This window comes from Eulemur rufifrons, chromosome 6 (genome assembly GCF_041146395.1).
Source record: "Eulemur rufifrons isolate Redbay chromosome 6, OSU_ERuf_1, whole genome shotgun sequence".
NCBI lineage: Eukaryota > Metazoa > Chordata > Mammalia > Primates > Lemuridae > Eulemur > Eulemur rufifrons.
Window position 1 is genome coordinate 54,740,646 of NC_090988.1, and position 22,832 is coordinate 54,763,477.

Below are 22,832 nucleotides of genomic sequence, written 5' to 3' on the forward strand. Positions count from 1 at the left end.
TGGGCAATTTTATACTTTTCAGTGATGCCAGATATGTGGGATTTATTTTATCAAATGGTGATCAAGTTATTTAGCATCTTTAAAAATGGGGATACCCTTTTCATGAGCTGTGGCAGAAACTATATGAATAATGAATGCTGAAGTTCTTTGCATAAAGGCCTATACTGATTAGAAAGATATAGGACGTTGGTCAGGCATGGTGGCTCACACCTATAATCCTAGCACTTTGGGAGGCTGAGGCAGGAGGATCACATGAGGCCAGGAGTTCGAGATACAGGATATAGCTGAGGTGTGCTGGAGAAGAGCACTAGATTTGGAAGACTTCACTTGTGAGTTCTGGCTCTGCAACCCTGGTGGTTGACCTTGAGGCAGGTATTTTCTTCTTACTGAGCCATAGGTTCCTAATCTGTAAAATTGGAATAAACATGCTTGCACCTTAGGGTTCTTTGGGGGGAGATCTGAGATCTGAGACACAGCCTGCCTTAAATTCTTGAAGTCTGTCCAAATGTTAGGGTTTTGTTTCATCATGCACATGTCAGACACCATTCCCACTTATTTCACTTATTAGTAACATATTAACAAGCTTGATTCTTGAGTCAATCTAGCTTCCTATTTAGAGGCCCAACTATTAATATTTGTGTTTGTTCATTTCTATGAGTGGTTGAAGGCATTCTGGTGTGGTAGAAAGACAAGTGGACTTGGAACCAGAACGACACAGGGGTCTCAGCGCTGTGTAGGACGGGGAAGATAAAGCAGAGCAGAGGGGCGGGGGAGGGAAGAAGGCCAGATACAGAAAGCTACATTTCTTTAGCCTGTTTAGGTAGATGTAGTGATAAAGTGCACTTTGTGTCTTTTATTTATGAAAAGCTACCATGTAATGCCTTGGGGTTAGCTCCAATCACCTTTCATTGTATGCCATGCAAAGTTGGTACTACCAGTTCCCAAGGACCTCCTCCTTTCATCAGAAGATTAATGAAGCACCCACATGTGCCTCACTTTGAGAATGGGACCCAGTAGGGTAACAATATGCCTGTTTCTAGGAGATTTGCTATTTGTGGAAAAGAAAACCCTAATTGGTAATGTTTTGACTAGATTTTTTTTTTTTTTTTTAACTATTCTTAAATTTTTTTTAGAGATAGTGTCTCACTATCACCCAGTCTGGAGTACAGTGGCGCGATCATAGCTCACTATAACTCAAACTCCTGGGCTCAGCTGGGTGTGGTGGCTCACGCCTGTAATCCTAGCACTCTGGGAGGTCAAGGTGGGAGGATCGCTTGAGGTCAGGAGTTTGAGACCAGCCTGAGCAAGAGTGAGACCTCGGCTCTATTAAAAATAGAAAAAATTAGCTGGGCACTTGAGCCCAGGAGTTTGAGGTTGTGGTGAGCTAGGCTGATGTCATGGCACTCTAGCTCAGGCAACAGGGTGAGATTCTTGTCTCCAAAAAAAAAAAAAAAAAACCAAACTTGGGTTCAAGCGATCTTCCTGCCTCAGCCTCCTGAGTAGCTGGGACTACATGCAGCACCACGCCTGGCTAATTTTAAAATTCTTTGTAGAGATAGAGTCTCACTCTGTTGCTCAGGCTGGTCTTGAACTCCTGGCCTCAAGTGATCCTCCCACCTCAGCCTCCCAAAGTGCTGGGACCACAGGCGTGAGCCACCGCCCTGGGTCTTGTTTTGACCAGATTCTAAGGAGACTAGTTCTAATTCGAGATTTGTTGTCATCGTTGTCATTGTTAAAATTGGTATCCTGCAGAAAGAATCATGGGAATTTTTGGAGATTTAGGTCTGATTTAATCCGATCCCCTTCTTTTAATGAGATCCTAGTGTGGGTCTCAGTAACTTGTCTCTATGACTTGCCCTAAGCCACCTAGCTAGTAAGTGGCTGATCCAGAACTTACCTCCAAGGGCTTTCCGTACTATGTGTGCTTTCTCCAGGAGTTGCAGATCTTTACAGTAAAACTGTTCTCTCCATTTCAGTTTTTTTTTTTTTTTTTGCCTTTCAGTTCTGTGTTTGTGAGCGAACAGTATGCTAGATATGTTGCCTGTAGGGACAGAGCCATTTTACTCCCCTGTGACCATGAAACAGGGTAAAGAGGTTCTTAGGTGTTTTGTAGAAAGGCCTTCTTGAGGGAGAACTGAGTGGGCCTCTTGGAGGTTATAATGAATCCTCTCTGGGTTTTGATCTGCCCTCTGCTTTTGTCCCCAGGAAGCCTCAAGCTTACCAACACTGCCTCATTAATCAGCCAGTACCCTCTGGAGAGAGAGTGAGGCCGTGGTGGTAACAGCACTGGTCTCTCCTTTCAGCCTCCCCCTTCTCACTCGTGAGATATCCCCAGCATCTCTCTTAGTAGAAGATGTCTTTGGTGCGTGCTGCTTCAGAGAAGTTTTGGTCCTTTAACGTTTGTAAAGCTCTTGCGCCCCGAGAAAAAATTCTTTAGCAATTACTTTTTAAATTAGAACTGTTAGATTGTTTTGATTAAAAAGTTGATTTTTATGAGGAGGTAGAAGTACAAGGCTTCTTTGAGCCACTGAGAATGTGCGAGCTTTTATTCATTTATTCAGTGATTGTCTATTTAAGAGCAGTAAAGAATAATATAGACGACAACTCACTATTTGTATGACTAAGTCATGTAAGTCAGTCACTTAATTCTTGAGCCTCAGATTTCCTTATCTTTAAAAGCACCTGGTGCAATGCCTTTGAGTCTTTTCTCTGTCGTGGCATAATAAATACCTAAAGACTGTCATTATTGTTGTTGCTGTTACTGTTGTAATTAATAGCTAGCATTTAATGAACATTTAGTATGTACCAGGCACTATGTTAAACACATCCCATGCTTTATTTTGTTTAATCTTTTTTTTTTTTTTTTTTTGAGACAGAGTCTCACTCTATTGCCCGGGCTAGAGTGAGTGCCGTGGCGTCAGCCTAGCTCACAGCAACCTCAAACTCCTGGGCTCAAGCGATCCTCCTGTCTCAGCCTCCCGAGTAGCTGGGACTACAGGCATGCGCCACCATGCCCGGCTAATTTTTTCTGTATATATTTTTAGCTGTCCATATAATTTCTTTCTATTTTTTAGTAGAGATGGGGTCTCGCTCTTGCTCAGGCTGGTCTCGAACTCCTGAGCTCAAACGATCCGCCCACCTCGGCCTCCCAGAGAGCTAGGATTACAGGCGTGAGCCACCGCGCCCGGCCTATTTTGTTTAATCTTCACAATAATCCAATGAGGTGTATACTGTTGTTATCCCTATTTTACAGAAAAGGAAACTGAGAATTAGAAAGATTTAAATAACTTGCCCAGGGTCACATAGCTAGTAAGTGTTGGAGCCAAAATTTGAGCCCACTTGGGTCTTATCCCAGAGCCTGTCCTCTGCAGTCCTCTCATCTAATCCTCAGGACGGTCTATAACTTTATAGGCCTGCCTGGCAGGGTGGAAGGTTTGGGTAAAGGCATAAATGACTCCAGACATTAAAGCCAGGCCAGGTCATAGAGGGCCTTGAATGCCAGGCTAATTATTTATATTACAATCATCGCATTTCAGGGCAGTCTCAGGGGACTTGCTCTCTCTGTCTTTTTTGTTTGAACTTTAAAAAATGATAATATACATTAAAAACTACAGTGTAATGTTTTTAAACAAGATCAATAAAATGAACACCCATATACCTACCTACCCAGCTGAGGAGACAGAACATTACTAGACCCTTTGAAATGCCCTTTGTGCTCCTCATCTGTCACTCACTACCTACCTCCAACCTCTATCTGAACTCTCTCCTGAATTTTGTTGGTCATTTCTTACTTTTCTTTTTTACTTACTTTCTTTTTCTAAGATGATTTTGCCACTCCTTTTCTAGTCTTTTGGGGACAATGAGCAGAGGCCTGCAGAATCAGGCAGGAGCCATGTGGCCTGCCTGCTGCCTCTCTGGGCTGTGCAAAGGGCTGGGGAAGTTCGATGCTGCCACAGGATGGAGGAAGGGGAGGGAAAGGCTGGAGAAACTGGCCAGGCTCCCTGGGCTGTCGTGAAGAGCTGGCCCAGACGCTTGGCAACTTCGCAGAGAGGTTCCAGAGGAGAGTTCAGCCCCTGAAGTGCTGCACAGCTGGAAGCTGTTGCCTTGAGTTTAGAGCGCGAGTCTGGGGAGAGCTCTCTTACTCTTTTGAGACACAGTATCAATTCTGTCAGGGGCTAGGAAGCTTTAGGGCTGACACATGCCATATATGCCCAAGGCCATTTTAGCAAGCCTGCCTCCTATTTTTCACCTCATACATTTTCTGGAGTGTTGATTGTGCCAGTCTTTAAAATATGTTTGCCACTTTGCTTTTCTATAACAGTTTTGGTATTTGCTTTGCCTTTGCTTTGTTTTATGGTGCTCCTTTGAATAAGAACTTCCCTTTCTACTATTAATAACAGTGATTGCTAATAAGACTTAAAATGATACTGTGGGACTAGGCTATAGGGCCTGGGAGAAGCAGTGGGTGACGGGGAGTCTCTGCAGCAATGGGCCTTAGTCTGACCCGCGCCCATACCTTATCCTGACCACTCACCACAGTCATCCTCTGTGGCCAGAAGGTTGAATTTGGAAACCTGCCATCCAGATATAGTTCATAGCCCTAGTGAGCTAGGTACTATGGGGGATCACAGAGAGAGAGAGGTGGAACTGGTTATGCCCTTGAGAAATTTATATCCTAGATGTGAAGACAGGACTTTCATGCATATACACATAAGGCAGTACAAGTGCCAAATGCAAGATGTGGGTACATTTTTCTGATCACCAATGTAACACACAGTTATTAAAAAAAATGGCCAGGTATGGTGGCTGACACCTGTAATCCCAGTGCTTTGGGAGGCTGAGGCAGGAGGATCACTTGAGGCCAGGAGTTTGAGACCTACCTGGGTAACATAGTGAGATCTTGTCACTACAAAAAAATTTTAAAAATTAACTGGATGTGGTGTCATGTGCCTGTAGTCCCAGCTACTCAGGAGGCTGAGGCAGGAGGATTGCTTGAGCCAGGAGTTCGAGGTTGCAGTGAGCTATGACTGTGTGACTGCACTCCAGCCTGAGCAACAGAGCAAGACCGTGTCTCTATAGATGAATGAATGCAAACATAGAAAGTCTGCAAGTGAATGTTCCTCACAATCTAACTCTTTCCCCAAGATAACCACTGTTAACTGTTAAATAAATATTTGAGCAGTCAGGATTTGAGCTGGACCCTAAAGTAAAATCCAGAGAGGCAGACCGATGGGAAGAAAGCAGGGTGACAGGGGATGCAGGCTCCTGCTCCAGGAGGAGCACCCTCTGTAGCTTCCCCAACAAATGGCAAGCCAGCTTTTGCTTCGATGCCTTGGTGATAAGGGACCAAACTGCTAAATAGTAACTAACCTTTGTGAAGCGCCCACCTTGTACCTTACCTGCTAGCCAGTGTGTTGGGCACCTTATAGATGTTATTGAATTAACCCTTATCACCTTATAATGGAGGTGTCTTTATCCTTATTTTACAAATAGAGATACTGAGGCTCAGAGGTTTCTTGCCAGGGTCACATGGTTGGCAGCGCATGGTAGAAAGTTCTGCCCTTTACTAGCTGTGTGATCTTGGGCAACTTATTTTATCTCTGAGGCTCAATTTTCTTATGCCTAAAGTTGAGTTGATAATAGTACCTACTTCATTAAGGGATTTTTTAAGGTTAACGAGTTAGTACAGATTAGGTCCATAGAACTGTGTCTGGCACCTAGTATGTACTCAGGAAGCATCAGCTACTACATATTCATATATGCCCTGTTTTCTCTCTTGCTCGGATGTCCTCACCATCTCTTCAGTTTGGTTCTGTGTGTCATCTCTCACTCTCTGTCTGCTGCTTCCTGTCAGTCCTTCATCCTGTCTCCACAGTGTCTCTCTTCTTTCCATTCTCCTCCCTTACCCTCTTTCGTGTCCTCGTTGCCATCTCCTGTGTATTGTGGCAGCCTCCTGACTCACGTCCCTGCTGCTAGTCTCGTTCATTTGTATATCAGATAAACCTGGAGCACAGTTCTCATCATACTACAAACCTTTGATTCTTCAAAGTTCAAGATTCTCCAACTCCCTGACCCCCACTTCACCCGCAAGCCCTTTCTCCCACTGCTTCCCCACTTCCTCTCAGCTTCCCCTTCCTCCCCACTCCTCTCCATTGCCACCAGGATTGTACCTGTGTGTTTCAAGATCCAAATTAAAATGGCACTTCATCTTCTTAATCCTTCCCTACTTTCAGTCATTTAGAATTTTTCTTTACATCTTTTGTGTAAGTTAGCATATGCCATCTTGAAATAATTTTGGGGCCATGTTTCTTATCTCTTGTGGAATTATAACCTACCTCGGTACAGATTTAATTCATTTTTATATATTCCCTACAGTGCCCTATAGCAGTCCTTTGCACATAGTAGGTGCTCAATAAATGTGGTGTAAGATGAGGGGGTTCTTGTTAACTATCTGGTGGGTTTCCCTTACAGCCATGGTGAGGGTCACTGTTCAGTGGGTGGAAACGCTGTGGTTTTGTCTTCTAAGAGTCAGACATCTTTTCTTCGCTGCCATGTAGGAGAGGCAGCGCCTACAGGTCCCAGTGCCTGCATCCAGTCTGTTGCGGGCTCCAGCCAGTGCCTGCCGCACTCGGTCTGTGCCTTGGCCCCTCGGCCCCTCCCCACAAACGCTCAGCGGAACAGGGGATTAGGTTCTGGCAGCACAGCTGGGATTTTGGCGGCCATTCCACAGTCAACAATAGCACGCAGCCACCCGGACAGGACAGCGCAGGCCTGTACTCCAGGGCCAGAATCTGCCTGGGTTCTTGTTTGGGTGGCCGAGGGGGAGGAGCGGGCACAGCGCAGCATCCTGGCCTTGCCACACAGAAGGTACGGGCTGGAGAGAATCCCTCGGGGAATGGGCTTGGGGGGTGGCCATGTCCCAGGGCAGGCAGCAAGCCCTGGAAGGCGGCAGGCGCTTTGTGTGCAAGAGCGGCATGTGTGTGCATAAAGACACAGCCGCCCTGGAGCCGGCAGGAAGCTGCCCCGGTTAAAAGGGCCTGCGTTTTGCTTGCCCTTCAAAGCCTCTGTTCCCAGGTCTTCCTCCCTGCCCTGCTCCACAACAGAAAGGGGCTGATCTAATCATCGGGGCAGCCCTTGGCCTACCCTTCTGTTGCTGGCCAGAGAGATGGACAGGCTGTCACTACAGCCTTAAGCCCTGGGTGGAAAAGAGAGCGAAGGGGGAGTGTCTGTGTGATCTCAGGTTTGTCAGGCTGGCCACTGCGAGATGTGTTTTTGTGTGTTTATGCCACAGTTTGGCTTGGCTCTTGCTGCTGTCGCAGTTCAGTAATTTTGCCTGCCTGCTCCTGCGGCCCCCGCCCCCCGCCCCACGCGTCCTGTTCTCTTGTTTGTGGACCAAGCCTCCAGCCTTACCCCCTCCTCTCCAGTGTGCCCCCTCCCCCGGGCCCCACCCCCGCTGAGAGTTCCCTGCTTTGCTGTCGCTCCCAGATCACGGAAGCTTGCTGTGCCTTTAAAGAAAGCAGACTCCTGGCTGTGACGCACTTCTGGCTGTCAGCCAGGAAGATCGCTCCTGCCAGGCTGACTGAGAAGAAAACCAACAACTTTTCTTTTGTGTGTGGGGTTACTTTCTACTGGCCCCCCCTTCCTCCTCTCCTTTCAAGATTTAAATGCTAATGGCGGATTAAAACCTGTAGATACGTTTGGCTTTAGGAGTCTGGTAAGGCCCCCCTGCACTGGGACTTTTTCGCCCTCACTCTTTCTCTGGGTTTTTGTTCAAACATGGACGAGAGGGTGGGGTGGATTCTCCCCCCTCACCTCCCTTTCCTGCGCCATCCTTAAAGGGGAGGGGGAGAAGAGGGAGAGCAAGTAAACAGACTCCGAAGCAGGCGCTGGGGCCAGAGCTTGCCAACATCCGGGAGCTGGCGCCTTGCAGAGCAAAGGGTTGCTTTCTTTCCCTCTTGCGTAGATGTCAGCGTGTTTTTGTTCGGAGGGGGAAAGTGTGTGCGCCTGCATGTTGAGCTGTCTACGGCTCAGGGGAGGGCTTCTCCAGTCCTGCCTGAGGCCTGGGGTGTGTGCGCAGTGGTGGGCAGTGAAAACAAGTTCATTTGTCAGCTGGGAGGGACCAGGGTGCGTGAACATAGTGGTGGGGGCCTGGTGTGTGTGAGTGTGAATGCACGCGTGCCCTGTGTGGCTGCAGGCCCCAGGTCTGGTTCCTGACGGCAGCCCGTCGGCCGCATCCTTCTGATATGGACCCTCCAGAGCATGGAGGGGAAGGGACAGAAACCAGGAATCTTGGTTTCCTCTGCAGTCCTTCCCTTGCTCCTCTCCAGGGCCTTGGGGCTCTAGGCCAAACTATAGGCTACAAAGAGGGGGGTGGTCTGTGTGAAGAGTGGGGCCCTGAGCCGAAAGCTGGTCCCTTTAGAGGGACCAGGGAATACATCAGGTTTGCCCCTGACCTCAGGCGTGCAGAGAAACTCTTTGGACTTAGACCACAGAGTCTACTCAGGACTCCCCAGAAGTTGAAAAAGGTTGTGTTTTTCCCTCCATGGCTTCTCTTGGAGCTGCTGGTCCTTTGGCCATTTCCATTCTGCGAGCCAGAGGGTACACCAGCAAGATATTTCCCATTCTGTTTTTATAGCAGACTAGCCCGTGGCAAGATGGCTTGGCCTTTGCTGGGCCCCTCTGGGGTAACTTGCCAGGTGAGGCCTGGGTGCTTGCTTACCTGTGCCTCCTAACCTGTTCCTCCCAGAGTTAGAGGAGCAGCCCCATGGTCAGGGTTTTCACTCTTTGGATGTGGATGTCTCTCAGATGGGGAGAAATCTCTTTTAGAAAGGGGCACAGAACACAAATTCTTAAGGCTACCAGCAGGCAGGGGCTCAAGGCCAGTGGTGGTACATTTGCAATTGGGCATGGATGTGCAGATGGGCAGCCATTTTCTTTGTGAGCTGTAAGTCTGTGGGCCTTTGAAACTATTGCGTAGAGAGAGGGGTGGGGTTCGGGGAAGGACCCTTTGAGGTGGGAGCTTGTGTGGGTTTTGGACCCTGAAATTCTTGGGTGGGAGTTAGCACTAAGAGAATGAGGGTTCAGTGAAGGCAAGGGCCCATGAGCTGAGAGATCAGTACAGTTTAGCAGCTCTCTGGGACCAAAGGTCACTTTGGTGTTGTCTTGAGATAGGGCTGGTGTTCAGGCGGGCAATAACTGGCTGAGAGGCGGTCTCAAAAGAGCTGGCATTCAGGCCAGGGGCAGGGTAAGGAGAGCAGTGCTGCTGCAACTCAGACCCCCCTGGCCTTTGGCCTATCACTTGGTCTACTTCTAAAACTGAAGCTTTTTCAGAACAGACCCCAGAGCTCAGCAACCTGACCCTCTGGTCCTGTTCCTTGTGTCTGAGCAGGTGGTTTACATTAGCTTCAGCCCTGGTAGGGAACCATGGCGAGGCTTTAACTCTTTACGATCCGGAGAGGATGCAGGCCAGGTGGCTGTATTTCTCTTTTGAGTGTCACTTTCCTTGTTCTGATATATCTTTTCTGGGAACATAGAGGGGTTATGGTGCGTGTGGGAATTGGTCCTGATGTGGGGGAGCTTCATTATGTCCGTTTGGGAAATGCAAAGAGGATGCAGGGCCTTAAGTGTTATAAGGCGGCTGTTTCTGAGTCTTGGTTCCTTCTTGAGACCGAGAGAAAGAGAGGGTGCCTTACCAGCTCTTTGAAGCCTCTTTTGGATTCTGGGGCATTTCTTCCTCAAAGAACCAGGTAGGTGGGAACTCTGAAGGTGCCCTCAGAGGGCCTGGCCTGCATTCTGGGGTTTTGTTTCTTTGTTTGTTGGGTAGGGGTTATATGGGGGTGCCTGATCACATTGGGGTGGATCTCAACAGATCCTTCTGTGAAATGGTTCCAGGCTACAATCGCAGGGATCTGTTTTTCCATCACCATCACTCGGTCTTCTGTGGGTGGGGCCTGCCTCAGATTTCAGGGGGAGGGTGGGAGGATGGTGCTCTGGCCAGGAGCCCTTGGGTTCCAGGCCAAAGCCTGCTTAAAGCTATAATCCCAATGCCGAGGACTAGATATGCCACTGGCCTCCATCATTCATTACCCAGAGAAGAGTGAATGTCTGGGCTGTCCTAAAGGCTCTCACCCTGATGTCCTATCTCTGAGAAAGTGCCCCTTTTTTGGGCCTTGAGCTAACAAGGTCCTTCAGGAGTTCTTAGTGTTGAGTATTGAATTCCTATTTCTGTGCCTGGAGAGCACAGAAAAGGGCATTTGGCCTTGACACTGGTTTTCTTGAGTGGCGGAACTAGTTTTAGACAGGCTCTCCTGGGAGGACCTGAGGGTTGTATGTTTTGCCTCTGAGATAAAGAGAAGAGGTTGGTTAAACCTCAGGACATTTTTAGCAGCACAGCTGTGAATCTTTCAGAAGGGGCAAGATCTACCTCCGGTTGCAAATAAAGTGTGGAGGTTCATCAAAAGGACTGCAGGTCTATAGGCAGCAGTGGGGATGAGGGGGAGGTGATCTGGGCCTCATTTCTCTTGTTATTGAATAGCTCAGAGACTTTTTTAAGAAGCTCCAGATGAGCATCTGGCTACTGCCGCCTTCATCACAAGGGCCAAGAGTGGTCCCTCTAGCTTTAGGCTGACCTGCCACCAGAAAAGTCTTACTGCAGTGCAGTAGTTGAGGCCATCTGCCTTCATCCTTACCTGGCCCCAGGAGTAGGCAGTCAGTGCCCATGGATAGGCCATACTGGTGAAGGTCATCCAAGACTGAGGAACACATAGGCCCCTTAGCTTCTCGGCCCTCCTGAGAGCACCCTTAACTATTTCACTTGCTCTTGCCAAAGCCCAGGTGTATTGGTTCATTTATAAGACTGTGATGTTGGTAGAACAGGTGGAATCATGTTGGGTTTTTGCAAGGTCAGGAAGCACCTAATTATAATTAGCATTTAGTTTTATTTGGCATTTAATTATTTTCTTCTGTTAGTCCTTCATATATTTTTAATTTTACTCCTCACCCTGCTGTAAGCCCTTCAAAGGCAGGGACCATGGCATTGTCTCCCATTTCCCATGTAGCTTCCAGCATGCAATGAGCATATATAGGGACTACAAAAATAAATGCCTTTTCGTTGGTTGATAAGCAGAGTATACTTGGGTAAGAAGGACCTAGAGTTGATGGGGAGTGAATTATCAGATTTGTGTATCTCCTTCTCCTACTAGACAGTGAGCGCCTTATGGGCAAAATTGGTGTCTTTCTTTATCCCCAACACCTTGCATATAGAAGATGCTTAGCAAATGTTGCTTCCTTGGAGAAGGTAATATGTGGGGACATTTATAGGTGATGTGGCCCTTAACTATTCTTGTCCTCCTCCTAGAGGAGTGACAAACTGAGCACCTGTGGCAGGAGATGGGAGTGGGGCTGATATGCCCATGGAGATTTGTGGGAATTGTAGGGGCTGCTAGGAGATGTTGGCAAGTATTTGGGCATCCGGTCTGTGGTCTCTTGGGTAGGCTGGCAGGCAGATGAGAGATTCCCAATGGGAAAAGAAATTGGGGTAAGAATACCAGGACAGGTGCCTAATTTTCATTAAATGTCTCATGAGATCTCCTCCAGAATTCGACTTGGCCTCATCCAGAGACCTAGGTTTAAATATGTCCAATTCCCCATTTGAACCATGTCTGCCTTTGACATTTCTGTGGAGAATATAAACATCCACAATTTGGAGAACCCAAGAACTTGGCTATTTTTAGTTAAGTAGAATTTGGGTACTTGTAGATAGAGCCAGAAATCAACCTTTCTGCTTAAGAATAGTGATTATTTATTGAATACCTACCATGTCACAGGTACTGTGCTATTTGCTTTATCTTTAAGCATGACAATAACTAAGAGAGGTATATGTGGATCTCATTTTGTGGATGAAGAAATAGACTAAAAGAAGTTATATTACTGGTCCAAGATCACATGACCATGGTCACATGAAATCAGCATTCAGACCCAGTCTATCTGAAAAACTCTGTTCGGTGTTTAAGGACATCATGTCCCAAAGAGTAGGCTTGAAGGCCAGCTTTGAATGTTGTGTTTTCTACGGAACTGAAAGATTGTGTGGGAGCTGGTGGACGTTGAATTAAATGCAAAATTCTTTACTGTCAGCTCTGACATGATGAGCTTTGTAGTAATTTTCACGTGTACTCTGAGCTCTCTCAAAATTCCCATAGTGCCTTGGTGGATCAAGTGCTAAGTGAGAGTGATTTAAGTGTTCAGAGCTGCTAAATGGAACCATTTCTCCTTTCCTTCTTGATCATGGATATCTGTTATAATTAACTGCTCTTCTTCCTCCCTTGGGTTCCAGGTGCATTGGGGTGACTGTCTGGTATCACCAAGATGACACTCCATGCCACCCGGGCGGCTGCACTGCTCTCTTGGGTGAGTAGTCTTCCTCTCTCTTGTCTGCTATACTTCTCTGTGAAGCTTGAGAGATTAGGAAAGTTTTCTAGGAACCAGGGCTATGTAAAGTCTTCTCATTTCCAGGCTAAGTAAATAAAGTTTTCCTTCGGACACCATGGAAATCTTTTCCCTGTGCATTTTTCTGACTGAAAGGGTTGATGCTGAAGTTTAGTGACTGGCGTATGTGGGGACTGTCGTCTTCAAAGGCCTTTAATCTCAGGGCAAGGCTCCCCTTGCCCTCCTTACCGTGTTTCTGTATGTTATCATTGTCTTCCTGATGACTTCCCCCAAATCCTTCTGCTAGTTCTTTTATATATTTTCTGCCAGAGACAATGGCAAATGAAAAAAATAATAATGAGCATTGGATATTTAAAGCTAGAGAAACAGAGGAGGCCATGGAGTGTGGTGGTGATGAGCGTGGGCTTTGGGCTCAGACAGCATAGAATCACAGTGCTGGCCCCTGTGTGACCAGGGTAAGTTAGCCTCCTAGCACCTTCCTTTTTAAATGGGGGTAATTTTAAATTAAAATACCTCATGTGGTTATTACAAGGATAATGAGATAATGTGTGTTAAAAAATAATTCAGTGTGTACATGTGCCCTCATATACACATACAACCATTTAGCACAATATCTCAATAAATAATAGTTCTTCATATTTAAAATATTTCCCGGGCATGCTAATTGGCACAGGGTATTTTAGTATTCACCTTGAGTACTGATTAATCAGGGCCAGTTGAAGAGCCAAGTTTTGTTTTTAATTAGAGAATATTTTAAAGAAAATGAATTTTTAATTTCCAAGTAAGGTGGATTTAATAAAGAAAGGTTGTCTTTAATCAGGATCAAATCTCTAGTCAGGAAATATATGTTTAATGTACAAAATGTGCATTCTTAGTCTTCAGTTTCTGAAATGGATGCAATTTTCAGTTTTGCATGGCTTAAAATGGGCATTTTTTTATATTTTGTATTTATATTACATTTCAATGTGTTATATCTGTATTAGAAACATCTTCTCTTCCTTCTCCTTCCCTCCCCACCTCCTGGCGAAAAAAGGCTAGTTGGGTTACAAGGGAACATGAGCTATGTCTCTAGTTCAATGGGGGTAACTATGAATACTGGGGGCTCTTATACCACATTGTTTTATATTGATTGGTTTATCTATTTTTTTATTTAGGTTCTAGGCTTGTTTTTACAGTGACTACCACTGTTACAGAGGATGGACACAAGACTAGTTTTAACAGATATTTGTATACTTTTTTCAAAAATTACAACAAACACACATTAAAATATTTAGTTATAGATTTTTTTCAATTTTGTAAGATAAATTTTTTAAGATAAATATTGTAAAAGAATTTTTCAATTTAAATCAAAAGTTATGCAACTAAAGTAAATTTTAGTAGCATGAAATAATGCTTCTGTTATGTTAATGAAAAGAGTGGCATAGACTATACATACACACATGATAATTACAACTGTGGTTTTTAAAAAATTACCTAGGAAAAAAACTAGAAAGAAATACATCAAAATGCTAAAAGTACATGAATTAAAATACTAGAATGAATGGGAGTTTTGTATTTTTGTCTTCTGGATTTTCAGTAATTTATTTATTTATTTATTTATTTTTGAGACAGAATCTCGCTTTGTTGCCCGGGCTAGAGTGAGTGCCGTGGCGTCAGCCTAGCTCACAGCAACCTCAAACTCCTGGGCTCAAGTGATCGTACTGCCTCAGCCTCCCGAGTAGCTGGGACTACAGGCATGCGCCACCATGCCCGGCTAATTTTTTCTATATATATTTTAGTTGGCCAGATAATTTCTTTCTATTTTTAGTAGAGACGGGGTCTCGCTTTTGCTCAGGCTAGTCTCGAACTCCTGACCTTGAGCGATCCACCCGCCTCGGTCTCCCAGAGTGCTAGGATTACAGGCGTGAGCCACCGCGCCTGGCCTTATTTATTTATTTATTTTTGTTTTTTTGAGACAGTCTTGCTCTGTTGCCCTGGCTAGAGTGCCGTGGCGTCAGCCTAGCTCACAGCAACCTCAAACTATTGGGCTTAAGCAATCCTTCTGCCTCAGCCTCCTGAGTAGCTGGGACTACAGGCATGCGCCACCATGCCTGGCTAATTTTTTTCTATATATATAATTTTAGCTGTCCAGATCATTTCTTTCTATTTTTAGTAAAGACGGGGGTCTCGCTCTTGCTCAGGCTGGTCTCAAACTCCTGACCTTGGGCGATTCTCCCGCCTCGGCCTCCCAGAGTGTTAGGATTACAGGTGTGAGCCACTGCGCCCGGCCATGGATTTTTAGTAATTTATAATGTAAAAAATAAATTTATATTTTATTTTAATTGAAGTGTAGCTTGAAACTATTCTGTAAACAGTAGTTAATAATAAATAATCTATTTAAGGGAATTTTAAAATCTGACAACCTTAAGCAACCCTAGAAAACTTACAGACAGCTCTTGGGTTATGCACTGTGTTTGATCCTCACTCTCATAATTTTTTTTGTTTTTAAAGAGCTGAGGTCTTGCTCTGTCACTCAGGCTGGAGTACAGTGACACAATCATAGTTCACTGCAGCCTGGAACTCCTGGGCACAAGTGATCCTTCCATCTCAGTGACTTCTACCATTATAGAGAAGAGACACAAGACTAATTTTATTTAACAGCAGATACTTAGATGCTTTTCTCAAAAATCACAATGAAGATGCATTAAAATTTGAAAGTGTAGTTGCTCACCACTGCAACTAGCCTCACTCTCGTGTTTTATATCCTGCTAGAGAGGAAGGAGCTTTTCCACTTCAACTTTTAAATGATTTCTCACTTGCAAGCAAAATAATTCATAAGAAGAAAACATATTTTTACATCCACAAAAGAAACTATTGCTGGACTATTACTTAATTGGCATAAGTGATGACTCCATATTCCTGAAGACACTTTAAGTCAGCTAATGGGTTTGATTTTTCAGTCTTATTAGTGAACAGCATTTACAGCCCTTGAACATTTTACCTAGATTGCAGGTATTAAATGGAGATGGTTTTTGGATGCTTATGTCTTGGCAGTCCCTTCATTTTCAGCAAGTAAAAAGGGACCTTAGTCTAGTGAACCACATTGCTTCAGAATCTTTCTAGAAAACTCACACTGACCTGTCCTGACCAATTCGATTTAACTTTTTACAAAAGATGATATAAATATATTGTCTTTAAGACTTCAATGAGAGGTCATACTTTATATTTCACACTTAAAAAAATTTAACCTATTTTAATTTAGATCCATCTAAAAGCTGTTTTTAATGTGAAAGTATTTAACTGAAATAAATACTGTCATTTCTGTAGCTGACTTATTGATTTTTTTTAATCCTCTTAATTCTACAGTGCATGCAGGTAATTTAACTGTTAAGAAATAGCAGTATCTGTCATTATTTTAATTTTATTAACTATAATAGTGCCTTGCGTTATAGTACTTTGTATTTTTTAATGTGTTCTTGCATCCTTAATCCCATTTGAACCCACACCGGTCCTTTGAAGTGGGTAAGGTAGGGATTCCATCTGACAAAAGGGAAAATAGGCACAGAGAGAAATAAAGTTGATAACAAAGGTTCCTGGCAAGTTAGTGGAAGAGCTGGGCCTAAAATTTATAACTGTGGGCTCCCAGCCCAGATATGGAGAACACATTTATAAGCAATAGAATCTGGTGGTTTGTACAGAACCACTATGGTGGAGTTCTTAAAAATACCTTCTTTCTTAAGCAGGCTAAGTCTCGGTCTCCTTTCAGTGTTGCATATGTGATTAATTAACTTAGCAAGCCCTTCCTTCCTATGGTAATAAAAAAGTAAACTTCAGTCCAGGCTACTTCTGAACTTTAGTGCCTGTGGAATCCAGGGGGCTTTCCTGTAAAGTCGACCGTGTACGCTTGTGGAGTAACCTGTGTACCTGATTCATTTGCATGTGACCCCTGGTGAATTTCCTAGTGGTAAAGACTGATTTAGAGGGATGCCTTGCCGGAAGCCAAAGAAAGGGAACAGGCAATTTGAATCAGAAGTGAGAAGTTTCTCTTTGGGGTTCCCAGCTCTTCTTCCTTCCTCCCCCACCCAGCTTTTTTTAATTATCTTTCCCCCCATTGTTTCTCCTTTCTCCCCTCAGCCAAAGTTTTATGTCCAGAAAGAATAAAAAAACTAATAACAGGACTTTATATCTGTGTGGGAGTGTATAACATATATGTAATATTGAACTTAAGTTTTGAATAGATATTTCAACACTCAAGAGCCCTGAAGGGCTATAATATAAAAATTCGAGAGATACAAAGAATTATAATGTAAATATTCAAGAGCTACAGAGGGTTATAATGTAAAAAGCCTTCCTTTTTCCCACCTCAGATTACTTGTCATCAGCTCCTCTCTCTAGAGGCAGTGGTGGTGCCAGTTTCTTGATTTGCCTTCCAGAATCATTTTATGCCTAATTATATTTCAAGTATGCCCCCAATGCTGAAACATCTTAGGAGAATTTAGGCTTTTATTTAGTTCAAGCCAAAGGAAGGACTCTCTGATGGTAGCATTTTAAGTGGCGGTAACTGGATAGCATTCGCTGGATGAGTGAATGCAATGGCATTCCTTTGCTGAAAGTAAAAGTTCTAGAATCATCTATTCCTTTATTCCTATAGCCTACAACCGGAGGCACTCACAGTGAGCAGAGAATCGTCAGCATCTGGGAAAGGGAGCGAACCACATCGCTTCTGGCATTTATAACAGTCTTACCAGGCTCTTCCCTTTGGCTCACAGGTGAACAGTCTGCGCGTGGCTGACCCCGTGGAGGCTGTGCTGCAGCTCCAGGACTGCAGCGTCTTCATCAAGATCATTGACAGCATGTGAGTACGCACCACACGCCTCTCCAGCCTCTCAGGCAAGCTCACTGCTGGGGAGGGGGCTGCATTTGCTCCCTTTCCTGGGCGATCGATCGCTGTGCCCAGAAAGCACGGGCTAGATTGGGATGTTGTAAGCCAGGGTGGGGCCCAGAGATAAGAACACATTGAGCTTATCCTTCAGTTACTGTGCCTTTGTATGGGAGGGGTTTCCCAGTTGTCCCATCCTAAGGCTTCTTCACTCTTGCACAGGAGAGCCTCCAAGACTCCAGGATCTCACACTGTTCCAAGAGTCCACTCTCTGCTGCCCATCCTCTTGTCTCAGCAGGAGTCTTCCGCAACTCTCTTTTCTTTTTTTATTATGAAGGGGTGGGGGGTTGTGAGGAGGGCTGTTCAGTGCCTTTTTGTTGTTGTTGTTGTTGTTGTTGTTGTTGTTGAGACAGAGTCTCACTCTGTCATCCTGGTGTCATTGTAGCTCACTGCAACCCCCAACTCCTGGGCTCTAAGCAATCCTCCTGCCTCAGCTTCCCAGGTAGCTGGGACTACAGGGATGCGCCACCACACTCGGCTAATTTTTCTATTTTTAGTAGAGACAGGGTCTTGCCCTTGCTCAGGCTGGTCTTGAACTCCTGACCTCAAGTTATCCTCCCGCCTCGGCTTCCCAGAGTGCTAAGATTATAGGCGTGAGCCACCATGCCCAACCTTGCTTTTGGTTTTGAAGAGATAAATTTCCCTGGCTGATGACAAGAGCAGTAGATGTGTTCAGGAGTAAGGATGTGTGTTGTTCTTGATTTAGCCACTGTGGGTTTATAACCTGGTGGGAAATTTTCATAAGGAGGGTCAAAACTAAGGATGTTCATTTTTCAAGTTGTCTTCTAGGGTGCTGCCTGAACCTTAGACTGCCATGGCTGGGGGGTTGGCAGGGGTTAGGGGCTATACAAATTCCAGGTTAACCTTAACCTCCATCTCAGATCCAGGACAATGCAGACCAACTTCCTTTTGGAAGACACTTGTTCTTGGTTAATATGTTCTGGCTGTTGCATTTTTGCTCCTGCTACTGGTGCCAACCTAAATTAGCAGTCTTGTTCACAGGGGAAGGCAGTGGAGGATGGCAAGGTTGGTGGGAAGATAGAAACTGTGGGAATTGAGCAGGGCTTGTCTCCTTTGTCACTTGGCCTTCTCTATGGGAAAATTCATTGGCTTTAACCCCTCTGACAAGTTTCCCTTTGTGTTCTTCTGTGTATGAGTAGCCTAAAGCAAAAAGGCTGTCACGTCTCTGATAACTGTGAGGCTTGAATAGCAAAGTTTAGTGGAGGTATTTTGCCATAAAACCTAGATACCTGACATTTGTCTTGCTGATGTTGACCTTTGCTCTTCCCAGTGAGAGGCATCCCTCAGTCAGCCCCTGTGTCCTGAGCACCTGATATTTTCCTAGCTTTCGGCCAGTACAGTTAGAGAGTGGGCTGTTGTAAACTATGCAGTTGTATTTATGAATGCCGTAGGAATACCTGAGCAGGACGACGGAGGCATGACCGGCAGTAGTCTGGGTGGCTTCCTGATAGAGATGAGACTTGAACAGTCTTAAAGGATGGACTAGATTTCTCTAGGACCAGCATTTTCCAAAGCATGTTCCATGCAACTTATACCAGGGGCTTTGTGGGAAAAAAGAGGTTCTGAGGTCAAATAATTTTAGGAAATAATGTATGTTATGTCCTCTTCTTTAGAGAATGTTCAATTTGGGCTGGGTGCAGTGGTTCTGGCCTGTAATCCTAAACCTTTGGGAGGCCAAGGTGGGAGGATCACTTGGGGCCGGGAGTTCATGACGAGTCTGAGCAACATGACAAGAGCCCATCTCTACAAAATACAGAAAAATTAGCTGGGCATGGTGGCATAGGCCTGTACTCCCAGCTACTCAGGAGGCTTAGGCAGCAAGATCTCTTGAGCCCAGGAGTTGGAGGTTGCAGTTAGCTGTGATGAGGCCACTATACTCCAGCCTAGGTGACAAAGCAAGACCCTGTCTCAAAAAAAAAAAAAAAAAAAAAGAAAATGTTCAATTTGGTGGTGTTTTTTTTGTTTTTTTTTTTTGTGAGACAGAGTCTCACTCTGTTGCCTGGACTAGAGTGCCATGGCGTCAGCCTAGCTCACAGCAACCTCAAACTCCTGGGCTTAAGCGATCCTCCTGCCTCAGCCTCCCGAGTAGTTGGGACTACAGGCATGCCACCATGCCCGGCTAATTTTTTCTATATATATTTTTAGCTGTCCACATAATTTCTTTCTATTTTTAGTAGAGACGGGGTCTCGCTCTTGCTCAGGCTGGTCTCAAACTCCTGAGCTTAAACAATCTGCCCGCTTCGGCCTCCCAGAGTGCTAGGATTACGGGCCTGAGCCACTGCGCCTGGCCTGTTCAATTTGGTTTAACCCAGCATTTCTCAAACATTTAACCTGAGAACCTTTTTTTAGTTTTATTTAATGTAATACTTTTAGGTAAATACTGCTTTACACTAAGGCCAAGGAGTCATGACATTGCAGATTGTGGATAGATAGGGAAGATGGCTCCTTTGAGAGTCCACAAGGAGACTGGCATCTCCTCAAGGCTTCGCAGGAGTCCCTGATCTCACACTAGCTACCCAGAATGCCTCTTGTGGGGGATCCACTCGGAAGAACCCTTTGTAGTCACATGGGAGACGGGGAAGGTACACTCATGGTGTTGGCTTGGATACTTCTTTCCTTTGCAGGATGTCTCTGGCATCAGAAGGTTCTGGGCCTACCCTGTCCTCCAGAAAGTTGGCTGAGACCTGACGGTTTGGGTTCTGAGGCGCAGGGGGCCCTTTAATCAGTATCTCCCACTATAGCCCAGACAGAGAAGTCAGCTTTCTAACCTGAAGTGTTATTTCACCTATTTCAGAAGTGAGATGATCCTCAGAACTGCAGGTAGCTGGAGCAGCCAGCCGCCTGGTCCCTGGGCTGCGCGAGGGCTCCCCCTGCTGCCTCCCTCCCGGTGGTTCTCGTCACACTCCGTCAAGGGCCTCGCTTCTGGGCGGCTTTCACCATCTGCACCTTCAGCCTGGTGTGGGAACTTTGCCCTGTCACTTCAGAGCCTTGTTTCCTCCCTTTCGTTCAGTTCTTGGACCTGGCTTTCCGCCCCCATGGTCCTCTCTCACTCTCACTCTGGCCACGTTTTCCAGGCCTCCTGACATTTTAGAGTTGAGCCATTCCGGGTGATTTAATGTAGCTTCCCAGTCACCCGTGCCACCTTCATCTCCTCCTGGCCCCCTCCCCACGGAACTTTTTCCTATGTGCAAAAAGGACGGCAGAGTGCCATCTGTTCCAGAACTGCATGCCTCAAGTCCCCACTGCTCGGCCGCCACAGAGTTCCATCTGGATAGATGGTGCCCTGGTAGCTTCTCACCTGCCTCTAGGAGCTGATCTGGTTCTCTCCCAGACCCTGCTTAGACGGAGCCCCGAAGGAAGGGGAGGTAGTATGTAATGCAGTAGCAAGGAGGCAGATTGCTGAGTACGCTGGTCCTAATACTTGCTCTTTTTCCAGCCATGGCACTGAAGAGGGGCAGCAGATCCTGCAGCAGCCGGTGCCAGCAAGACTGGACTTTGTGTGCAGTTTTCTGCAGAGTAAGCACCTTTTTTATCTAGTGGGGAAGGAGCTGCTTCCTCAGCTTCTGGGACTTGGGAGTCCAGAGGAATCAGTTCATGAGCGTCTGGAGGAGAAAAGGTTCAAGGCTCCCTACTCTTTAGCACAGAGACAAATACGGCTGGGGCAGCTTCCCCGGGTCTGTGATACGTCCATCAGCTGTGTGAGAAGAGTGTCCCTCAGTTCCAGAGCCCACCTCAGAGATCCCGCTAGAGCCAGAGGGTCACTTTTTGTGACTTATCGCCCTGGACTCCTGTTCCTCCCAGTTTGAGACGGCAGAAGAGAGGGAAAGATTCGTGTCACCACAAATAACTTTGAATTAATTGCTTAGGTGACAGGTATAGGGGCAGAGGCAGATTGAGATCTTGACCCTTCTCGCTGCTTGTGTGACCTTTCTGGACATGGGTTTCCTGGGTTTAATAGGGAGATAATAATAATTGCTCTCAGGCTGGTGGGTGGATTAAATAAGAATACACACAAAGCTTCTAGCACAGTGCTCGTCAGCTCCCCTGCCCTTGTGCAGCCTTGGACCACAGAGTCCTCATCTTTGACATGGGAGCTATCTGCCATTTCCACCTTAAGAGAATTATAGGAAAGGTGAGACTGTGTTTAGATAAAGCAAGGTGTTAGTAAGTGAGCCCAGACCCCGTGGCAGCGTATGAACCAGATGTGCCCAGTCATCCTCTTCTGACTCAGCTTCAGGCTTCCTCTCTGACCTTGGTTGAAACAGGACTCTGGAATGACCTGGAATCTCTGGGCTCCTTCTCTGTGGTGCTAAGTGGAAGTTGGTGAGTGGGTGGGAGAGTGCAGTGCCATGACCCAGAGTTGTTGTGAATTCCCAGCCTGATTTCTTCTTATACTGTCCCCGTAGCCCTTGGACTGACCCACGATAGAACTGACTTCACATGGAAAAGTGTCAGTCAGGGGAGAGAGGACAGGAATAAGGAGCCCTACATCTCATAGCCCCACCAGAGACAGCCATTCTGCTTCTCAGATTCAAGCGACCTGCGGTCTCAGGTTCCCAGGAAGTTCACCCTGCTTTCTACATTGTTGTCATTGCAGAAAATCGAAAACATCCCTCTTCTCCAGAATGCCTGGTGTCTGTGCAGAAGGTGATGGAGGGGTCAGAGGTGGAACTGGCCAAGGTACCTGTGGAATACCAGACTGGGGGGTGGTGTGAGGGCAGTACCTGAGGGACCTGCAGGGCCTTCTCTTAACCCAAGGGGAGGTGTCAGGGGCTCTGGGAGTTTGGAGGTAGGACCGGGCAGCCACTTGTCCTAATTAGGCAGAGGCTAATTTAGCCCAAGGATTCTAGGAGTCCACAATCTTATGACAAAGAGATCAAACGACAAACAGTGGTTTACTAGACCATTACTGTGGGACTCCGTGGAGACCTGGCAGGAATAAGGCTTACCCAGCAATCAGCATATCTTTCTGTCTAGCTCAGTCTGCTTCATTCCCTCTGCTGTTTGTGGTTTCTGGACTGTAAAGGGTGCCTTTAGCTTCACACCCAGGGTTCCATGAGTCCAAGAATTTAGCCAGGCAGGAATCTTGGCACCTGGCTTTTTGCACAGCATAAATTTTGTCTTCAATAAAAAACAACAAAAAGTTTCCTGGGGCTGTTAAGGATGGTGGCCTGGGGCTGCTGAATTCTAGGAGTTTTAGAACAGTCTCCAGAACAGCTCAGAGTTCCCAGAATAACCCAGAATAGGGTCACTGAGAAGAGAGACAGCTTCACTCAGTGACCACCTCTTGTTTGGCTTCTAGATGACCATGCTGCTCTTATATCACTCTACCATGAGCTCCAAAAGTCCTAGGGACTGGGAACAATTTGAATATAAGATTCAGGTAAGCCTTTGCGCCTCCACCCCACCTAGTGGGCCTAGCCCGTGCTTCACCTCACTCCCTTTGTCT

At 45.9% G+C, this 22,832-nt stretch overlaps 1 protein-coding gene across 7 annotated transcripts in view; it reads left to right on the top strand.

Annotated features, from left to right (window-relative positions):
* NUMA1 (nuclear mitotic apparatus protein 1) overlaps positions 1 to 22,832 on the top strand; it is a 67,632-nt gene that overhangs the window by 26,725 nt on the left and 18,075 nt on the right. For 4 of the 7 annotated variants that reach the window (XM_069471063.1, XM_069471061.1, XM_069471068.1 and 1 more), the window contains exons 2-6: positions 12,332 to 12,405; positions 17,193 to 17,278; positions 20,820 to 20,899; positions 21,981 to 22,063; positions 22,686 to 22,766. In XM_069471063.1, the coding sequence (XP_069327164.1) occupies positions 12,364 to 12,405; positions 17,193 to 17,278; positions 20,820 to 20,899; positions 21,981 to 22,063; positions 22,686 to 22,766 (372 nt within the window). In that variant the 5' untranslated portion in view covers positions 12,332 to 12,363. Of the gene's footprint in view, positions 1 to 6,848; positions 6,868 to 7,601; positions 7,715 to 9,720; positions 9,747 to 12,331; positions 12,406 to 17,192; positions 17,279 to 20,819; positions 20,900 to 21,980; positions 22,064 to 22,685; positions 22,767 to 22,832 lie in introns of those variants that run through there. The other 3 variants (XM_069471065.1, XM_069471062.1, XM_069471064.1) reach the window with 3 other exon arrangements.